The sequence below is a fragment of the Nelumbo nucifera genome, chromosome 4 (assembly GCF_055504915.1).
Source record: "Nelumbo nucifera cultivar China Antique chromosome 4, China Antique-T2T, whole genome shotgun sequence".
Lineage (NCBI taxonomy): Eukaryota > Viridiplantae > Streptophyta > Magnoliopsida > Proteales > Nelumbonaceae > Nelumbo > Nelumbo nucifera.
In genome coordinates, this window is record NC_142652.1 from 12,699,299 (window position 1) to 12,719,210 (window position 19,912).

The 19,912-nt window shown below is 36.8% G+C and overlaps 1 protein-coding gene across 3 annotated transcripts; it reads right to left on the bottom strand.

Moving 5' to 3' along the window:
• Positions 1-1,328: 1,328 nt before the first annotated feature.
• On the bottom strand, positions 1,329-18,959 carry LOC104607921 (protease Do-like 9). 3 transcript variants are annotated; one of them, XM_088902885.1, is made up of 11 exons: positions 18,793-18,959; positions 17,890-18,597; positions 17,338-17,537; positions 17,063-17,243; positions 16,670-16,861; positions 12,620-12,852; positions 5,883-5,984; positions 5,693-5,743; positions 5,491-5,595; positions 5,274-5,373; positions 1,329-1,455 (listed from the first exon to the last, which is right to left on the bottom strand). In XM_088902885.1, the coding sequence occupies exons 2-10, from the start codon at positions 18,494-18,496 to the stop codon at positions 5,275-5,277; spliced, it is 1,770 nt and encodes a 589-aa protein (XP_088759011.1). In that variant the 5' UTR covers positions 18,497-18,597; positions 18,793-18,959; the 3' UTR covers positions 1,329-1,455; position 5,274. The 3 variants fall into 3 exon arrangements, with proteins under 3 accessions (XP_088759011.1, XP_010272003.1, XP_088759012.1); XM_010273701.3 differs by lacking the exon at positions 1,329-1,455 and adding an exon at positions 2,971-3,422; XM_088902886.1 differs by lacking the exon at positions 1,329-1,455 and adding an exon at positions 4,437-4,454.
• Between the last annotated feature and the right edge of the window lie 953 nt (positions 18,960-19,912).

Consider the following 19,912-nt stretch of genomic DNA (forward strand, 5'->3'; position numbering starts at 1 on the left):
CGACACGTGGAAGCAACCGAGAGTGACCTGATAGAAGTGCCAGTTCGGCACGGCAGCGGGCCCACAACCCGAGCTCCGAGAAAAGGAGTCCCGAGCTCCGAGAAAAGGAGTCCCGAGCTCCCCCAAAAAAAGGAACCCACGACCCGAGCTCCCCAAGGAAGAACCCGAGCTCTCCCTTGGAGGTCCTGAGCCTTACAATGAGCGCAAAGGGCAAAAACCCGAGCTGACTCACCCCAGGGCAGTTCGGGCCACACTTCTATCCGAATTCAAGACTTCACCTCGCACACTACTTCGGCTCCAAGTCGCCTGACTGAACAACCGTACCTGACGCCCAGGAAGCTCGTACACGGAGGCAGCGTGCCTGACTGATTAGGGGTCCGACACATGACAGCCGCCCTCCAATGGCCACCTGCCACCGCCATCTCAGACGTGGCAGAGACGGCCCTGACAAGGAAGACAGTGGCGGTTATGACACCCGAACTGGAAACTAACTGGCAGAGGTTATGACACCCGAACTGGCAACTGGCAGAGGTTATGACACTTGAACTGGCGTCTGGCAGAGATGATGACACCCGATCTGGCAGAAGTGATGATGCCCGATCTGGCAGGGGGCATGGGAGTGAGTGTACTAGGGTGATTATAAAAGGCCCCCTTCCCCCAAAGAAGGAGGTATGTAATTCTTGTGCTTTCGGTCTTGAAGTCCCTCATTTCTCTTGCCTTCTCAAGAGTATTAACTTGGGCTTCGAAGTGTTCCAACCGGGTTCCTCCCCGGAAATCTCCATTTTCTTCCTTGTTTCAGGCACCTCCAATTTTGTCAGAGGCAAGGTAACCGGCAGGTAGGACCGACCGGATTGCGCATCATCAAGAACCAAACTGAAGCCACTCAGTTAACCGTTGATTCGGTTTGTCGATTTTTTTGGTTTTTTAATTTGTATAATATATATTATAAAAATATATAATAAAACATTATAAATATATAATATTATATTTTAAATAATAAATAATAAATAATAAATCATATTATATATATTTATATATAATGCATATTTATTAATTTATAATTTATAATATATAAAATATATAATATACATACCCTGTTGGGTTAACTACCGGTTTTTTATATTGATTAACCAAAATCAAACCGAAACCTTCAATATTTTAAAAACACTGAACTGACCGGTTCGATTAACTGATTTTTTGGTTCATTTTCGGTCGATTTGAATTTTCGATTTTTTTCTCACCCCTAACATAGTTTCCCTCGACATTGTGAAAAGTTATAGTGAATTTAAGAAAAATGTTGGAAAGTCTTTAAGCAATTTCCCTTTTCCTTTTTGTTTTTTGGGAATTGGGGATTGAGAGGATTGGGAAGAGGCCAGCCAGCCACTGGCCACCGTTCTAAACCAATGATGGTCAATGTTCCATTTCCATGCAACATCCGGCGTTGGTTGCTGCGCCCTGTTACAAACAACAAATAGCCAAATCAGTCAGGGGCCCCATGCATGTCTCTTTTTTTGGTTTGATCTCTCACCCCTCTCCGGCTCTCCCCTCTCCCCCGTAAAGTCGTAATCCTAATCCCCCTCTCTTTTACAGAACTTTGTCTTTCAATGCAACCGATGCTTACTCTTTTCCCCTTTGGTGCTTTTCTTACGGAAATATTAAATTCACATTCACACTAAATGGGCGGTTGCTTTACCAGAATGTGAACCAGAACAGAGTTACCTAATTCCAACAATGCAGATCGACTGCGGCCAAATTTAACCAAAAAAAAAAGTGCATAACGACAACCTTTCATCCTTATTTGCATTCAAAGTACCATTCTCTCAATAGTTAACTTTTGCAATATCAAGAATTTCAATCAATCGGAACTTTTCTTTATTTGTGGTTTAGTAATTTGACATTAAAGATTTCACATAATATTTTTAGTGTAAAAAACTTAAACTTCCTTTCTTTATACAATAAATACTAAGACCTCACTTGTATGGTGACATCATCGGACAAACATTTCAATCCGACCTTAGCCGTAGAAATTTCTATAGATTAGAATAATTGTAAATGCTTGGGCTGATCAATGACCATCCAACATTTTGACACAGACTATACAACTGTGGCCCCTACCGACATTGAATTGGGGTTAGTCGAATACAATGTGATGCCTATGTCCTTATACTACCCCCTAAACATCCTTGATGTTTGAGTTTCACTACCAACCCAAAACCAATTTCGGAATTCTTTGTTTCTGCTATTTGCTTTTCTCTCTCTCTCTCTCCCTCTCTCTTGCTACTTTCTTTGTTCTCTTCACTAACATGGACAAATATATACTTAGAGATTGGCCGGGAGGCAATCACCAACCTTCGTTTCCACTTGTATTTTTAAGCTTCTAGATCTTAAGTCGATTATCAAATGAAGTTATTCGTGAAAAATCTTTGGCAACACGAAGTTCTTCACAACCAAATGTATGGGTTTTGCCATTTGGGAAAGCATTGTTGGTCTCTTTGATCTCTCCACCCTTTTCAAATTTCGAACAACAGATTCTTTTAAACCCAGTAAAATATTAAAAACAAGGAAGAAATCAAATATAAATTGAACCTAGTATTTTATGTTTTTTCCTTATTTTCTTCTAATGGCTTAGAGGTAATTGCAGAAAATTTGGTATTGGTGTCCCATAGAAAGCATGTGTTTCTAACGTTGAGGATTTCTTTTATCTTAACCAATCAAATCAACATTTAGTTTGGTAGGACAGTATTGTCTTTTTTCACTCATCCGTTAGATATAACGGCTGATACAGCTGAGAGGGAGGTTCAAGTCTTTTACCCTATTTTTTAACATTTAAAACATATGAAATCGCTGAACTCTTAGTATTTAGAGTTTTTTTTTTTTTCTTTTAAAGCCTTGAAATTTAGAATATCAATGACCCTAAAAAGCAATACAGGTCATACAATATGCACCTTTGTCTTCCTTTCACCAAAATAATGAAAGTAAAAATAAAAGGGAAATAATCATATAACAAAATATTCAGGGGCACAAAAATGAAAGAATGAAAATTCAAGTTAAAAGGTACAACTAAATTCTAATGACTCGTCCACTATATCTTAAACAAAAAGAAATAATAATGACCTCTTCGCCTATAAGATAAAGTAGTAAGTATAAAGTAAACCATTTGATTCAAATCACCTCGGTTGCATGCACCCCTAACCATAAAATGGAAAAAGCTTTAGATCGATCTTGTTCTAAAAAGACTTGCCTCTACATATCCACGACAGATCTTAATTGTTTTCTAATTCACCATATCTACGTGTTTTAGGTTTAAAGCCTATTCTAATACTTCCCAAATACTAATTCCATGTAGGGAGGGGCAAATAACTTAATACAACATCCCTTAAAATGGCAAGTCATATTACTGGGATGAAACTCAGCGACGAACCCTGAAACATAAGAACATGTATTAGTGTCAGTCGGGTCATCGGGGACCTTGTCCAGTTACGACTTACGAAACTCTAAAATAATTTAATTAGAGCTGGGATTTGCTCTGAACAAATGCTATCAGCCAATGGTGAGTCACCTATTGGCCTTTGGACAGCTGTTCCATCAACATGCACTGATTCACACCGTCGGCAGTCACCTTTGAATAGCTTGTCTTCTCTTCTCTTTAGATGACCAAGTATTATCAGGTGTTTATTTTCCTGCAATTAGTCGTCCGCTAGGACTAATCACTGATACCTTTCTACCCAACACATAGATATGTTTCTGAATGGAGAGATGCGATGAGACGTGGCCTCATGGCCTCGTCAGCCCTGTCACAGAATCACATTTGCTGCGACTACCATCATTGTGTGATTTCAAAGTATAACGAAATTTCCTCAAGGTCAATTCTCAAAAGTCAACAATACTTGATAATCTCCCTATTTAGTATTTACTCACAAAAATAACTACTTTCGAAATAGTGAGCATCAACTCTTATTTCCTCTCACCCATGCTTTATGCCTTTATCATCAAGTAAGCACTACACAGGTAAGGAAGGGTACATATCTATTAAACACAGCCACCGGTCTGACCAAATTTCTTTCACGCTATATAGAAACCACTGACTGGCACCATAAGGTTGTAAACTAGTAGTCCCTCTCTCAAAGTAACCGCATACAGCAGTTGGGTGACCATGGCTCTTGATATTAAGAGCAAGTGCAACTTGGACCAGGTAGGGTTGGCCTGACGAGTTGGAAAATATGAACCAACTTAGCCTCGGGTTGGTTTAGGGTTTATGTCTTAGGCAAACCAACATATATTATACCATCCTGAACCCAAAATATATATCTATGCTTTTTTTGATATATAAAATCTCTCCAGCATACATATAAATATGCATTATACATACATTCAATTAAGCATCTCTCTCTCTCTCTCTCTATATATATATAAACAATTCAAGTTTAAAGGCAAAAACAATTCTAGTATAACACCTGTATTATAGTCCTATAGCATCATAACCATGTCATTGCATAATGACGCTAACGTGAATTAGACTTGAACTCAAATCTGAGAATTATGAAGATTTTAACAAAAAAGAAAGTGAAAATGGGGCCAACCTTTTCAGGCTGGGTTCAGCTTAGAGTTGCGGGGTCAACAACTTGGTTGGTTTAGGGTTAAATTCAGCATTGCCTAACCTGGTTCAACTTGCACCTCTATGTGATATTACTAGTAATTTTAACTTGCGAACTGGTGGACCATCAATTATAATTCCATAGACCATAATCTAATTAAATAATTGGTACAGAATACAATTTTCAATTTTTTCCAAAAGGAACTTGGGTGGTTACTTGTTAGAACACTAGTGCAAATGGCAATATGACCCAATGCTGTTATCTGACCCAGGGGAAAGATAAAAAAGGGGCAATGGAAGTTCACATTCTTTTCATATAGAGCCTTCAAATTCTATCAACACATCAAGTAACAACTTTAAATTCTCAAAATTGATATATTTAATTCACGCATAACCAATTCCATACCAGCATGTTTCTCTGCCCTCTTTACAACTAGACATCCCAATCCCCATTGAGATGTACCTGACTGTGGAGATGAATTCTATACCCCAGCACCTTATAAAAATTGGAAGAACCATTCTCAACTCCAGCCCCTTTCTTTGTTTCCTTGATCAATTTGTGGCTTATACCAACTAAAAATGTTGAGCATTACACTCACCATGGGTTGACCAAAAAACCAAAATGAGATCATCAGAAATAGCAGAAAAGTGATTCCATGTACTTCCACTTTGCTCTTACCTCACGACTTGAGATCATCAGAAATAGCCGAAGGTACGCAGTGCGTTGTAAGAATATCCAATGTCGCCGCCTTGGCAGTCTTTGTATGTAGAACCACTAGCTGCACACCCAGACAAAGCACTCCTAAATGTGCTGCAATACAACAAAACACACACACACACACACCGCATACATATATAGATAGATAGAGAGAAGAGGGAGAAGAGGTGGGGGCAACCTGTTGGTACTCCAGTTCAAACTTCAAAAATTCATCATTGCAGTTCTCCACCATGCTGGCCAAACTCTTCAGATTCTTGACAGGTTGGCCATTAAAAGCAAGAACCTAGACAAAAAAAAAATGCATATTGTTTGGTAACCAATGGATTGAAGATTGAAATCTATATAAAATCAGCTACGTTTTTAGAGAAGCCCATGCTGACCTGAGTATTCACAATATCCTCATAACCAATATTGATATCAGCCACAAGCACCTGTGACAGATTTGCCAAAGAAATCATAAGTTGCAATCCAATATCAGCAAATGCCCTTCCAAAACTAGCACTACAGGGTGCTAAACAAAAAAGACACTACAAAAAAACACAACAAAATACCAAGCACACACAGACCAACCTGAGAAACCACCACAAGCTGTTCATCCTCTGATTGTGCCATCGCATGCAAGTGCTTGTCCAAAAGTTTGACTGGTGCATCATATTCATAATCCTTTCCATACTGGTGACCAGAACATCCAAAAAAAGTTAGAACAAGATGTACCAATATGATCACTGCCAAGTCAACCATGTAGCAATTATTCTTGATTCAGAGACAGTAACTAAAGATTAGATAAATACTAGTTTTACCGGAAATACATAACAAATTTCTACAGTTTAAATAATTCTACACAAAAACAGTAAAACACTAGCAAAGCAACATTTAACTAAATATATCTCAATGAAACATCAGCTGTGATAAACATTAGAAGTAAAACATTAACCTTCAGCCTGACAATTAAGTTGCAAGAAGGTAACCCACGTTGGTAGCTCCAGATCATCTCAGCCAATGCAAATAAAAGCACCATACAAAAAGGAAAAAAAAAAAAAACACAATTGAAAAGGCCATCGGGAGAGGCTGACCAAACTCTAGCGTCCTCCATATTTTGAACCAAGAAAACCGAGTCCAGTTTAGCTAGTAGCTGAACAAGGGAATTACATTTATTATCTCTTAGGCCTCTTCTAAATCCAAAATCCTAGCTTAAACCATGGTTTGCAATATCAGCGATATTTGGCAAAATTACCCTGAAATATCCCCATTTTACTAGGTAGCAATACGAAATTTTCTGGAAATCCTTTTTCCAAATATATTCGATATTTTGCCAATATGTCAGCAATATTTTGGATTTCATTGATAGACTTTATTTAAGGTTTAAAATTTTAGAATATTACTAAAAACATTTTGATATTCATTAAAATCATCATAACTTTTTAAAAATATTTTCCTAAAGAACCCATGGGGGATTTTTTTTTTATAAGTATGGGGGAATTAATTATTGGATAATTGGCTTACTATTTTGATATGATTCATTAAGTAATTATAATTCAAAAGAAAAAGAAAAATGTGTGTACCTACAAAAGAGTATTTTCAATTTAATCAAAACATATAATAACAAAAAAGGACAAAATCCAAAATGGCATTTAATGTAGAGAATATAGATGGCTAAAAGACAGAGGGAGACAGAGAAAGAAGCCATAATGATCAGAGAGAGAGAGAGAGAGAAGCCTATTAGTCTCTTAATTCTCCTGCTTAATTTATAAAGTTATTTGCTTTGGTTTTTTGAGCCTTAAATGTGCAATAATACTTCTTCTAACAATTACTTGGATGTTTATCAACTAAGTCCATTTTTCTGGAAAACTTTCCTGATTTTCTAGTTTTTCAAAATATCTTAGCGAAATATCTCCAAAATTCCTCCTTATCTTCATGGAAAATGCCCATCGATGCTGAGATTGCAAACCATGGCTTACATCCACCTAGGAAAGGCTCCCAAAGGTTGTGATAGGTTCAAGTTTGTAGAAAGAGTGTCAAGAAGAGAGTGCTGCACTTTAAGAGGAGACTCACCCAACCAGAGGTTCTCCCAAAAGAGAACTCTTTTTTTTTCAATAATTCCCAAAATAGAACTCTATTCCCACCTCCCACATCAAAATGAGTAAAAATTAGGAAATTTGGGTATAGCTCTTGTATTGCATTCCAAGCATAGTTTTGAAGCTGCCAAGGCAAAGCTAGGCTATAGGGAAATGCCTTAGGTTTCATAGTAACAACCAGCAATTTTTAACTAATAATTACCACAATCCTCATGAAAATCAACATATTAATGAGAAGAAATATAAGAAAACAAAGAGAAAACACAAACCATAAGGGTTGAACCCTTGTTTTGGTCCTAGGAAGAAGTTCTATTGATTGTTCTTGTGTGTCAATTGGATAAAATCTCCAAGTTATACCAATTCAAGTCTTAAAGTCCTAAAGGGTTCAAGACTATGTCACTGACTTGTGTGTAAATTGAACCCAAACAGATAAGAAATAAGAAAATAATAAAATGAATCTAGTATAACAATAATAATATTACTATAAATATAAATATATTATGTGGTGTCTGTCTTACTTATAAATATGTAGGTGTCTGGACAAAGTGACCCACCAAGAATGCCTTATCCTTTCTCCCAATGAGATATTATTCCTTTTCCAAAGAGCCAGTTTTTTTGGCAAATCTCTCCACTATAGGTTTCCAAAAGCTTTCAATCTCTGGGTTCCCTCTTAAAGGCAGGCTGGATATTCTAAAGGCCAATCTCTAACCTCACAACCCAGAATCTCTAACATTGCTTGAACTTCTTCCTCTTCCAAGTTGATCCTTGTCCCTGCTACAAAACTTTTTCCCATGTTCACCTTTAGATTGGATACAATCTCAAAGATGTTCATGAGTTCCTTCAAATTCCTCAACTTATCTTGATTGACTGCCTCACAAAATAAAATTACGGCATCTACAAACTGTAAATTAGTTGGTTACTACCACCTCATTTCTCCCCAGTGATTTAAAAGGCGCACCTAGGCATAGAGGCAAGCATTCCTTTGGCAACCCCCTATTTGCTAATGTTGTTCATTCATTCATCCTAATAAAATATCTTCTCAAAAGGCAATTAAAATTATAAAATCAATTAATTTATTGTATAGAGATGTGAAGCAATGAAATTTATAAAATCAATTAATTTACATCGCATTAGCAATGTGAAGCAATGAAATTGGGGAAAAATAAAAGATTGAGGGTTTTACATGCTTGAATATGTTTGATTTTATTTTTAGATTTTCATTTAAATATGTTTTACATGTTATGTTTATGTATTTTAATTTTTTATCATAGATTTTTTAAACATTTATTTTAAAATTTAAGTTTACATTTTTTAATTAATATTATGTCTAATATTTTTTAATTTTCGTTTTTTTTTTTTGCATTTTTGCGCCTTGCTTCAAAAAGGCATGCACCTCGCCTTGCGTTTCGAGTGCAATTTGTCCCTTTTGCTTTTTTGGTGCCTTGCACTTTTAAAACACGGTTTCTCCCTACCTTCAACCTTGAGACGAATTATCCAAATTAGCCTTAACAAATCATATTGCTTGGAACCTCTACAACTAGGGTGAACAAGATGGGGGAGGAGGATCTCCTTGCCTTAATCCTCTTTAAGCCAAAAAAAAAAAAAAAACCTTTAGCAATTCCATTAATAAGAATCAAATAGTGCAATGAACATATACATCCTTTGATCCACATTTTCTAATGGTCACCCAAACCCCTATCTTCTCTAGGATCTCTAGGAGGAACCTCCAATTCACTAAATCATAAGCCTTATCTAAGTCCAATTTGTATATCAGCCCTTTTACTCCCATCTTCTTTGCTACACATTCATTTGCAACCAAAATTTCATCAATAATATATCATTCCTCAACAAAAGCCCCTTGAAATTGGAAAATCACCACGGGTAAGACCTTTTTAAATCTTCCAAAGGACCTTTGTTATTGTTTTGTAGAGACTCTCCATTAAACTAATGAGTTTGAAATCCTTTGGGATCATGGCTTCCCTTCTTGGCACCAAAGCTATAAAAATAGCATTCACTCCTATGAAGATGTCTCCTCTTTGATGATTTTTTTATCAGCAAAAGAGAGTTTTATTTAAAATAGGTTTAAAATAAAGTTTTACAGCTTGTAGATGGGAATAAAGTTCCCAAACTAATATATATTTCTGTCCCACTTCACAGCGCAGCCCAAAACAATTGTTGTCTCAGTGCCCCTTGTTTGGCAAGATAATCAGCTAGCCAATTTGCTCTCCTCTTTGATGAAATACATTAAAGATTTCTAATAAGTCACTTTTTAAGATCTCCCAACAGTCTTGATGAAAAGCAATTGAAAAACCATCCGGTCCAAGGGCCTTAAATCTCTCCATTGAAAACATAGCCTCTTTACTTTCCTCAAGACTAAAGTTGTTCTCCATGACTACAAATTGAGCACCTTCCACTATGTTCCACTCTAGGTATGGGAGATCTAGGCTTCTTCCTCCTAAATTAGCAAAATGCCCTTAAAGTGGTCTACAAAGATATTCATGATTTCCTCTCCCCTTCTTAACTCTTGTCCATCCACTTCTAAGCTGTTTATAAGGTTTTTTTCTGCTTTTTCCATTAGCCAAGGAGTGGAAAATTTTGTATTACCATCTCCCTCTACCAACCACTTACACCTTTATTTTCATTTCCAAGATTTCCTTAAAAATCTCTTCCAGCTCTACCTTTAATCTCCACCTCTCTTGAAATTTCTCTTTGGGCTTCTTTCTTATCCAAAACCTCAATTTTAGTTAAGATCCTCTCCTTTGTTTCCTCTAACCCACCAAAATGTTCTCTGCTCCAAGCTTTGATTCTCTTTTAGCTTCTTCACTTTTTTGTGAATCTCACGTCATTCCTCTTACTATGTACTCTATATTCTTCCCACCAAGATTTGACCTTCTCAACAAAAGTAGGGTCCTACAGCCACATATTTTCAAACCTAAAAGTGAGGGACCCCCATAAGATCTTTCTTGACCTAAGCTAATGGGACAATGGTCTAAGGTTACTCTAGGAAGGGCACTAGAGACTATGCTGCCCCACGTATCTTCCCAATCCATCGAAAACAAGAATCTATCCAGCTTGGAACAAATTGGGGTTTATTGGAAATTTAACCAAGTGAATTAGGCTTGTAGTAAGGGGAGACCCTTTTAGTTCAAGGGAGTCCACAAGACTATTAAACTTCATACTTGTGATGATTCCTAGGCTTGGATTGTCTCTCAAAAACCTGATGGCAATAAATTCACCTCCCAGACAACAAGGTCCCCCCAATAGACCCCTAATGGCACTTAACTCCTCCCATAGTTCATTTGTCTCTATAGAATTAGAGGCCCTAGACATTCATTAGTGCCCATTCCTGACATATGTTAACATTTTGTACATTGTATTGGAAAACCCTCTTCTTATGATTATTTGTTAATTAAAAAAAACATGTTTAGGAGGCTTATGCATCTTAGGTTCTAAATTATGCCTCATGCCTCAAGATAGTGGAATGCCTCATGTCACATCGCCATATTTTAAGACATTCGATGATATAGGCCTGAGAAATCCCATATGCAGTATCAGGCTTCTTCATCAGGCTTTCCAGTGGCTCTTGGGCCTATTGATATGCAAGAGTACAGTAATTAGTGGCTTAAGAGGACATAGAAGATTGCAGGAGGAAGTAGGCATTTTCTTCCTCATATACTGCACATATTTTAAAACTTAGGAAATACTGGTAGTCATAGTTGTCAAGGAAACAAGGTGCCTTTTGAGGTTCGCCTCGCCTAATTGCCAAGCAGTTTTGTACTATGTATTATAAAATGCTTTTTTATTCTTTATTTTTTTACATCATAATTATAAAATAGGCACTATTAACTAAAATATTCATTTTGTGTGTTTATATACTAATTTCTTTTTATTATTTTCTTATTTGTTAGGGTTTAATCAATACAAACATTGCTACTATTTCTTTTCTTCTTTTCCTATAACAAAAGTAAGGGTTCAGCCCCTATATTTTTTGAATTTTCTTTTCCTTCTTTTTCTTCTCATGAATATGTTGATTTTCTATACTTCCAACATAAACTCTATACTTTTCCTAGGAAAATTATGAATAATTATTAAGGAAATATGGTAATGGTACCTAGGTAACTACCCTAGGATCTATGTTTTCTACATAAAAAAATCCATCGCCTAGGCGACTAGGCAACAAGGCGCCCTCCCCCCCCCCTGTCGCCTAGCCTCACCTTGGCGCCTTGAAAACTATGCTAGTAGTATATCAATTGTGAAAACCCCATCAGAGAAGAGAAAAAAAATTAAACCCAGGAAGATCTGGAATTGTAGGGGTTATAAGAAATGAAAGAGGAAATGCGTTGGGGACTGTATTTGGGTCCTCCCATTGGAATTGGAAATTCCACCACAGCTGAACTGAAGGCAATGGTATATGGAATACAAAAAGCTAAGGAGATGGGGGTGGAAAGGCTGGTTGTGGAAGGGGATTCCAAAGTTATCATCAGTTGGCTAAAACAACATGACAGCACACCCTGGATATTCAGAAATGACATCAAGAAGATTAATCATACTTGATTTTTACTTTTTAATCAGAAATCGCATCTGGTGATCCCCTACTTGGGCCCTATGCTTCTAAACTTTTTTCCCCCCATCTTTCCTTCTCTTGGCATATTCATATGCATAAAATAAAAGAAAAGAAAATCTATTTAAGAGAGTTTCATTGCCTTTTTTATTTACTGTAACACTGATCAATGAGTGTTTATTAAGATCAGGATAAAAGGTACAGAGAAATAAAAGGAAAGAACAAAAAAAGCAACCCTGGTCTCAGGCCCCCCCATTCACCTATGAGACCTACTCTAGGGAATTCTGGATTCTACTGAAAAAGTTCTTCACATTCACCTATGAGACCTGCAGTCTGCAGCTGCAGAGAATGTCTTCACATTCATATAGGAATTCTACAGTGAAAAGTCCATGTTCCCATAATTCAATGCATAGACCTTCCATTACTTTCACAAAGAGAATCAAAAGAAATAGATAAGAGTTAAACTTGTGCTGATAAAAAAAAACAACCAATTTATTATCAGGTTTCTGACAATTTAATTTCTTCAGGGCCTTCGGGTCTGACTGAAAGTTCTTCAAAAACAAGAAACATATGGTTACATATTGCACAGCAGCCAATGGCATGTATTCAAGCATTCTTTACTGCAATAGAGAATCCAAAATAATACAATCAACAACAGTCCAGAATCAGACCTCAGAACGGAGATAAAGAACAGATACAGTCGTGAACACAAATCCAGCAATAATGTAATATGATGGAGGTCTGCCTTTGATGTGTGCTGGAATGAGACGTTTGTGAGTCGCAAGCTTTATATTAAACTCAAGAATCTCCGAATCACGGAGAACTTTAACTACAGCATTCTCTCCAGTATATTTTTGAGAAACCAGGTAACTAAATCCAATACGCTCTCCATGCCTGAATGGAACTGAAAAATCACCACGAAAGAAAATGAGTTACCTATGAATAGTTAGCAACACATTAACAATGTTTGAAGTACTAAGGTCATACACCAAAAAAAGTATTAAGGTCATCTCTTTTTTATCACAACAAAAATTACTCTATCAAGTATAACTTGGGGAAGTCAATGGCTCTTATTTTGAAATCTCCCTTACCCAGTCCCTCAACTGCTAGATTCCCCCTGGAAGGAGCACTGAAACTTAATTTTTATGGGTGCTCTTTGGGGAACCTAAGGCCTTCTGGGGTGGTGTAAGCATTGAAGTACACATATTGGGCAGAGACAAATATCTTCAAGATCCTGGCTGATGGTGTCTATTGGTCTTAAGCAGGTGGAGATGAATGATGATTCAGGGGTTGGTTTTGGTATGCTTAAAGATTGCCTTTAGCATCCTTCAATTTTTAATCATCATATCAGAAAGTCTAACTTCAGAGTGACCATCATTGTTGCATGGACTTTTCTAAATGAATGAAGTGTCCATGACCAACTCCAATATGCTATGGATTCTTGGAAACCTCTATGTGACATTTTTATTGGTATTTTGATGTGACATTCTCTTTTTTCTCCTTGCTTATTCAATATAAATGAAGAAATAATGTACACAATGAATGTCATTTTTCAAATAAAATGTTGTAAGGGGCTAACCTTTTAGATATTTTCTATAGGTTTATAATGTTATAATTCAACAAAATATGGACCATCAATAATTTTATACTTTTTCTATAGACATATCCATGAATCCTTGTCACTTCATCTTGCCAAGTCAGACTCCAAACATGCATTGATTCCTGTTTCCCATGTCCGTATCCATGTAACACTGGTGAACATCCTGCTCCATTGAAAGATTTGAGTTGCCCACTCAGAGGCGAGGGAGTAAGATAGATCTTGGAGGGGTATACTATGGGTAAGCAAAGTTATTAACTCAAGAAATAGAAGCAGCAGAGGAGAGTTTGGTGTAAATTCACATAACCACTGCCATCAAAGCATTGACTAGTTGAAACAGCAATAGCTTGAATGAGGGTAAATAGGAAAATCCCATAGATTTTTAGGCCCTTAGTGAGACAGGCACAAACTCTAGGCAGCAGTTTGAATAGCTCACTCAAATGTGTGCCTAAGACTGCAAATGTCTTGGCTGATACCTTAGCAAAAGCAGAGGCTGTAAGAGAAACCTAGCTTCTGTCTCCACATCCAGAATCTAATGGGAATTAGCCTTTACAAGAGGCCTTTCTGCTCGTGAGAGTGTGTGGGTGATGAATCTTATCAACTCTCTAAAAGATGTTTTCCTTCAAAGCTCTGGCAAAACAACGGTGTTTAGTCATCTTGTCTCAAATGCCACTTAACTTGCTCTTCTTTCTTTAAGATTCTTTTTATCACTAACACAAATAAAGAGATTTTATTAATGATAATAAGAAAGCACTGTTGTAAGCAAAAACAGCAGAGAACAGAGCACAATACAAACAGCAGATGTTGAAAGAACAGCCAAACTTGGAGGCCCCAAATCGAATCATGTCTTCTTGCCCCTTGTCTTGCTGGGGTATTGGCAAGAGCATTAGACATTCTAGGGATTAACTTGAATCCGAAATACTTACCCCCCCCCCTGAACTTTTCTAGCTAAAACCCTTAGGGTGGCCCTAACCCTATTGAGGCTTTTTGTTGAGAAAGAACTACATTGAGGCTTTACTTTATTAATGAATTTAATCTCCAACCCTCAAAAAAAAGTATCAGTACCAGCAAAATGCTCTTGCATAGACAGAAAACTTCGATGTTGTAACTTTATGTGTTTTTTTTTTTTGTGCAAAAAAAATGTTATGATGACAACACCAACCATGCATTCCTTGTCTGTTCTTAATAACATAAATATGAAACAATTTCCTTCAAATGTGTGATTCTTAGTGGAATCCCCTAGGAGATATTTTTTATCAATATCCCCTAAGAGATATTCTGAACCTATTTTTCACTTCTTCCCTCATATCAGGCACTAAGAAAGAGAGCGTTTTGTCAAATGCATGCAAACTGAGGTACTTGGGAATTTGCTATTCAATAACAAGAAGCATTAAGCAGCTATACTCAGGCTTGATCATAATCAGAGTGGTTACTGGGTTCCAATTAGTAAACACTTTATCAGATTAGAAGAATATATGTAGACTCTATCATTAGAGATAGGTAATTGCTAGTATGCCTTGCACCAAAATGACAACTAATTCTACAAGAATCAGACCCAACATCATACTGTAGGATTAAACTAAACTTAACTTGTTGCTACACGGGAAAACCAGGACCCACAACAATTGGAGCCTAGAGGGATTTTGAGAGTCACAGGGAATGACAATATTGCTCTACTCCAGCCTTACTTGAGAAGGAGATTCTGCAAAAAGAGAGATTTTTTTTCCTTTCTTCCCTTCTTTCTTTTTTTTCAAAGCTTAGATCCCAGGCTCTCTATTGGTTTAGATAGATTTACAGTGGAAGGAGATCCACAGATGGTAGTAGGCTGGAATTTGTCACTTTCATAGGGTCCAGGGGCAATCCATCGTTCCACATCAGAGAAACTAAATCATGGCCATCCAAAATGAATAGCTCGTTCAAAAGAAAGGGGGGACCTGGGCTAGTTGATATTGTATTTCTGTCCAAAACATATGAGCCTTTCTTTCTTTAATTTTCAGCAATTAAATCTCTTCAATCATGTCAACAATCAAAAAATGATAAGTACTATTTTGTAGAGATATATTAGGCATCATTAATAGAAAAAAAAAAAGAAAAATATATATATATATCAATATGTAAACACTGATATAAGATCCAATATATTAAAAAAGACCAATTTTAGATTTTTTTCATTATTTAACATTTAACTTATATTTAGAAATATTCTACAATAAGCTATAACATAAAAAAAGCTTTAAAAACCCAAGCTTCTCCAATTTCCAAGAGTTCTGTAACTATAAAATCAGAATAATCCATTGAAAACAAAGCAATGCATCAATAAATATTGCCATTACTGCGACAATATAGGAGGAATGTGTCATTCAATGGGATATAACTGTCACAGTGGCACATTTATTTGAAACATAATGAAGATTGGCCTAAACCTTGTTAATCAAATGCCTTGCTTCAAGTAACACTAAAATAGTAAAATTAGAACATTACAACTTACATAAAAATGTAAAGTCATGATCCATCAGCAATTCTTTGGTATTTCATCATTAGGATTGTATAATAGGACTTGGTCCATCTTGATGCCATTGTAAAGTGGCTAGTAATATTGTAATACTATTCCATCAAAGTTACTAGACAACTTTTATTATAGTAGAATTCATGCTGGATTTTGGAATACTTATTTAGAAAAGGATCTGATCCTTATTGATGCAATGGTAAAGTGGCTAGTAATACCATTCTTGCAGAATTCCCAGACAGTATTCATTACAAAAGAAAAAAATAAAAATAAAAAACATAGCTCATGAAAGAAGCATGATAAAATGTCTATATGTTCTCAACGTTCTATATCTATTATGTTAAAGAGATAAATTTCCAAAATCAGGTCTACACCATTTATTCAAAAAAGCACAACCATATATCCATGATATAGCAGTGCAGGAACAGATTATTTAGTTCTAATCATTGGCAGGAAGTAAAACACTAGCTGGATAATATTAGGCCAACTTAAGCATGAGGTGTATCCTACAAAAAAATAGTGAATTGAAAATCAACATAAAATTAACAACAATAAAAAATGTAGCAATTCATGAAATCAAAGACAAATAAATCTTACAAAAATAAGAAATATGGTCACCTGTTCCATCATTAGCAATATCAATTCCATCAAAGCTGAGAATAATATCAGACGGCTTCAGAACTTGAGATTCTGGAGCGGTCGGTTCAATTCTTCTAATACGGACGCCCTTTTGGTCAGATGCCATCCCCATTGCCATGCGCAAATCAGGGTTTTCCATCTTTTGCCACTCAACACCAAGAGTAGGAAACCCTGGCATGTAGAACATGCCCTCCCATTTTAGAGGGGAACACCAAAATAATGTGAGTTTCAAGTCATCTACCAGAAACAGTATATTAATTGCATTGTTACTTTAAGATTGTAAGGAATGTCAAGAAATAGAGATACATAATCTCGAGGTATAATAATGCATAAATCAGAAAGAAAAATAACAAAGAAACGCATTAAAAACACCTGTATACTCCTTGTTTCTTTCATAGTCTGTAATAAAATGCATAATGACAGGCGTTGGTATGACATAGCCTATATTCTCCACATCCTCGTGTTTAAGGGACTGAAATGCAATTCCTACACATTTCCCCTTGTCATTCAAGGCAGGTCCACCAGAATTTCCAGAGTTAATAGCTGCATCTATCTGCAAAATCTCACAAATAAGGTATTTGGCAAACCTGTCAATAGGCAGATAAAATATAAGTTAGAACAAGAAATTAGAAGGCCAACTCCATAACCTGTAAACCCAGAAGCTCGGTTGATCCATGAACATATGACAGGATCTCCATGCGTGATACAACACCGCTTGTCACAGAAATCGTGTCTCCCCCAATTGGGTAGCCCACAACAGTTACAGCATCTTGTAGCGCAGGCAAAGAACCAAATTCCACCGGTGAAACTCCCTCCCAAAACTCATCATCGTTAACTGTCAGCATTGCTGTAGCATCACAGAATAAAAAATGAATTAATAACTTGAGCCTTCTTACACAATTGAAACATTTTATTTACAACAAGTATTCAAATTGGTAAGAAAAAGAACACCTCAAGTTCATGAGAAGCATTGTTTCCATTTTGATTTCTGGGTCGAGGGTAAAAATAAGATAGAGAAGGTAGATCACGAAGTTCATCAGAAACGTTTACAATAGTCATTCAGCAATTAAAAGATGATTGTATTTTTGCACAAGCACTTCAGTATTGCAACTTCAATCAAGACATAGTGCATGCAAAGTTCTACAAAACCCAATTAGCAAAATAACGTGCAAAAGTGGAAAGGAAGAGATCATGATTACCAATATCACACTCGGTCCCAATGGCTAACACTGTCGCCAAATACTTGGTGTCAGACCCCCGTTTCTTGAGCTTCACCTGGGTGTGATGCTCCACAGAATGCGCATTCGTCAATACCCTCCGCCCACTAATAATGAAGCCACTACTACTAGAACTGTACTGCCTCTTCCGCTGCCATGGGAGTGAGAAATTGGGCTCCGTGTGAACACAAAACACCTTAACAACCGCATCCATGGAAGGGACGACCTTGACTACATTTTCCCATCGGGGTGGTGGCTCAATAACCGAACTATGTCTTGCAAGATCTCCAGCGACAGAGACAGCAATGACACACTCTCCATTATTCTCGACCGTCCGAGAAGTCTTTCTCACTGGAGAAGCGACGACACTCGTATCAGCTTTCTCGGCATGCTTTGCAGCCTTGCGAGGTCGACCCCGTCCCTTGCGGGACGTGGGAGGATCGACCTCTTCGATTTCAACATTGCTGACGGAAAAAACATCATCGATGTTAGCCGATGAAGTGACTCCGATATTGTTCATTTGGAGGTCCATAGTTTCAGCAGCTGGTTTCTTGGGCTTTCGACCTCGTTTCCTCTTCTGGTCTCCCATCTTATATTAGGGTTTTTTTCCAGTTCCACTGCAACAGAGAGTTGTCGAAACCCCTTCTTTTCTTTTGTTTTTCTCTTCCACGTTTTCCTCTATAATACCAACTTTGGAACTCAAAAGAGAAGGAATACAGATTATGAGATGATGTATCCTAATCTACTGCTTTAGGTTAAAAGAAAGCAGCAAAAAAAAAAAAAAAAAAAATGAAAACAAAAAGAACCTAAAAATGACGGCATAATAATGATAAAGTGTGCTGAGTTCGCTGATAATAAGAAATCCATTCAACAAGTAGAACTTACAATTTTTCTGTTCTTTGTTAGCATTGACGAAGGGTGAGAAGATGATGCCGGGCCCTTTTACAGAGACGAGAGCATTAGTTTCATGGCGCGCACGCACCCGAACAATGGAGATTTATAAGCGGGGGGCGGGGGGGTCAGTGGTCAGTGGTCAGTGGTTACACACACGGTCGAGGTTTAAAAATTGAGACAAACTCTTCTTTTTAACTTTCGTATTTCGATTACACGTGGCAAACTATATGACCTCGCAAAACGTGAATGGCGAATTCATCATTCGCCACGTCATCTGCACTCAATTGTGACGGACAATCCAGTAAGCTAAACGTTTGATAGAACAACGGATGGGGACGTAGCACACTAGCACGGGAGACCGGAGTGATCAAAGAAGATCCATGACATACAGAGTCTAGTCTTGTGAGGAGAAACGATACAACCACATTTTATTTTTTATTTTAACAAGCTCGTTAATCCGTTTTGGTTATTCCCTTCTTATCGATAAGGAGATATTATACCAAAAAAACATATCGACAAGGAGATGGGAGAAATGATACAACCACATTATTTTTTTTATTTTACCAACCAAGTTCGTTAATCCGTTTTCGTATTCCTAGAGGAAGGGGGCCCATATTAAGCACGGGCAGAAGACTATTAATTGGTATGATGTCTGTCTATAATTAATCTAAGTGTGGGACATATTTATTTTTATGAAAAAATGTAAATTTGTAAATATATTTTTTCAAAGAAAAAATGTGGGCCCGTACTAAACACAGGCATGAAGATAAACAAGCGGTAGAGCATCCTTGTAATTTGATGTATAAGTTGTAATTGATTTGGATCCTACAATTTGATCCAAACTCGCCCTTATTTAACACACTCGCGAATGTAAATGATGGGGCATGTATAATAAATCATGAATAGCATATTCAATAGTGAAAAATAAAATTTATTGAAGCCAACATATATGAACTGAAAAATAACTCGTCCTCATTAATATAAAAATATTGAAATTTTAAAAAGAAATCAAGATTTAATCCTTTGTTTTTCTTTTTAATAGTAAAATACATTCTCACTGATGCCTATGTTCCAACTTAATCATTAGAAAGAACAAAAAGCAAGTCTCTGG

Coding starts and splice junctions, on each gene's coding strand:
- LOC104607921 (XM_088902885.1), bottom strand. CDS start 18,496: ATGGGAGACCAGAAGAGGAAACGAGGTCGAAAGCCCAAGAAACCAGCT. Junction 17,538..17,889: donor TGGGACCGAGTGTGATATTG/GTAATCATGATC, acceptor GTGATGCTACAG/CAATGCTGACAGTTAACGAT. Junction 5,985..12,619: donor TTCTTTATCTCCGTTCTGAG/GTCTGATTCTGG, acceptor TCTGGTCACCAG/TATGGAAAGGATTATGAATA.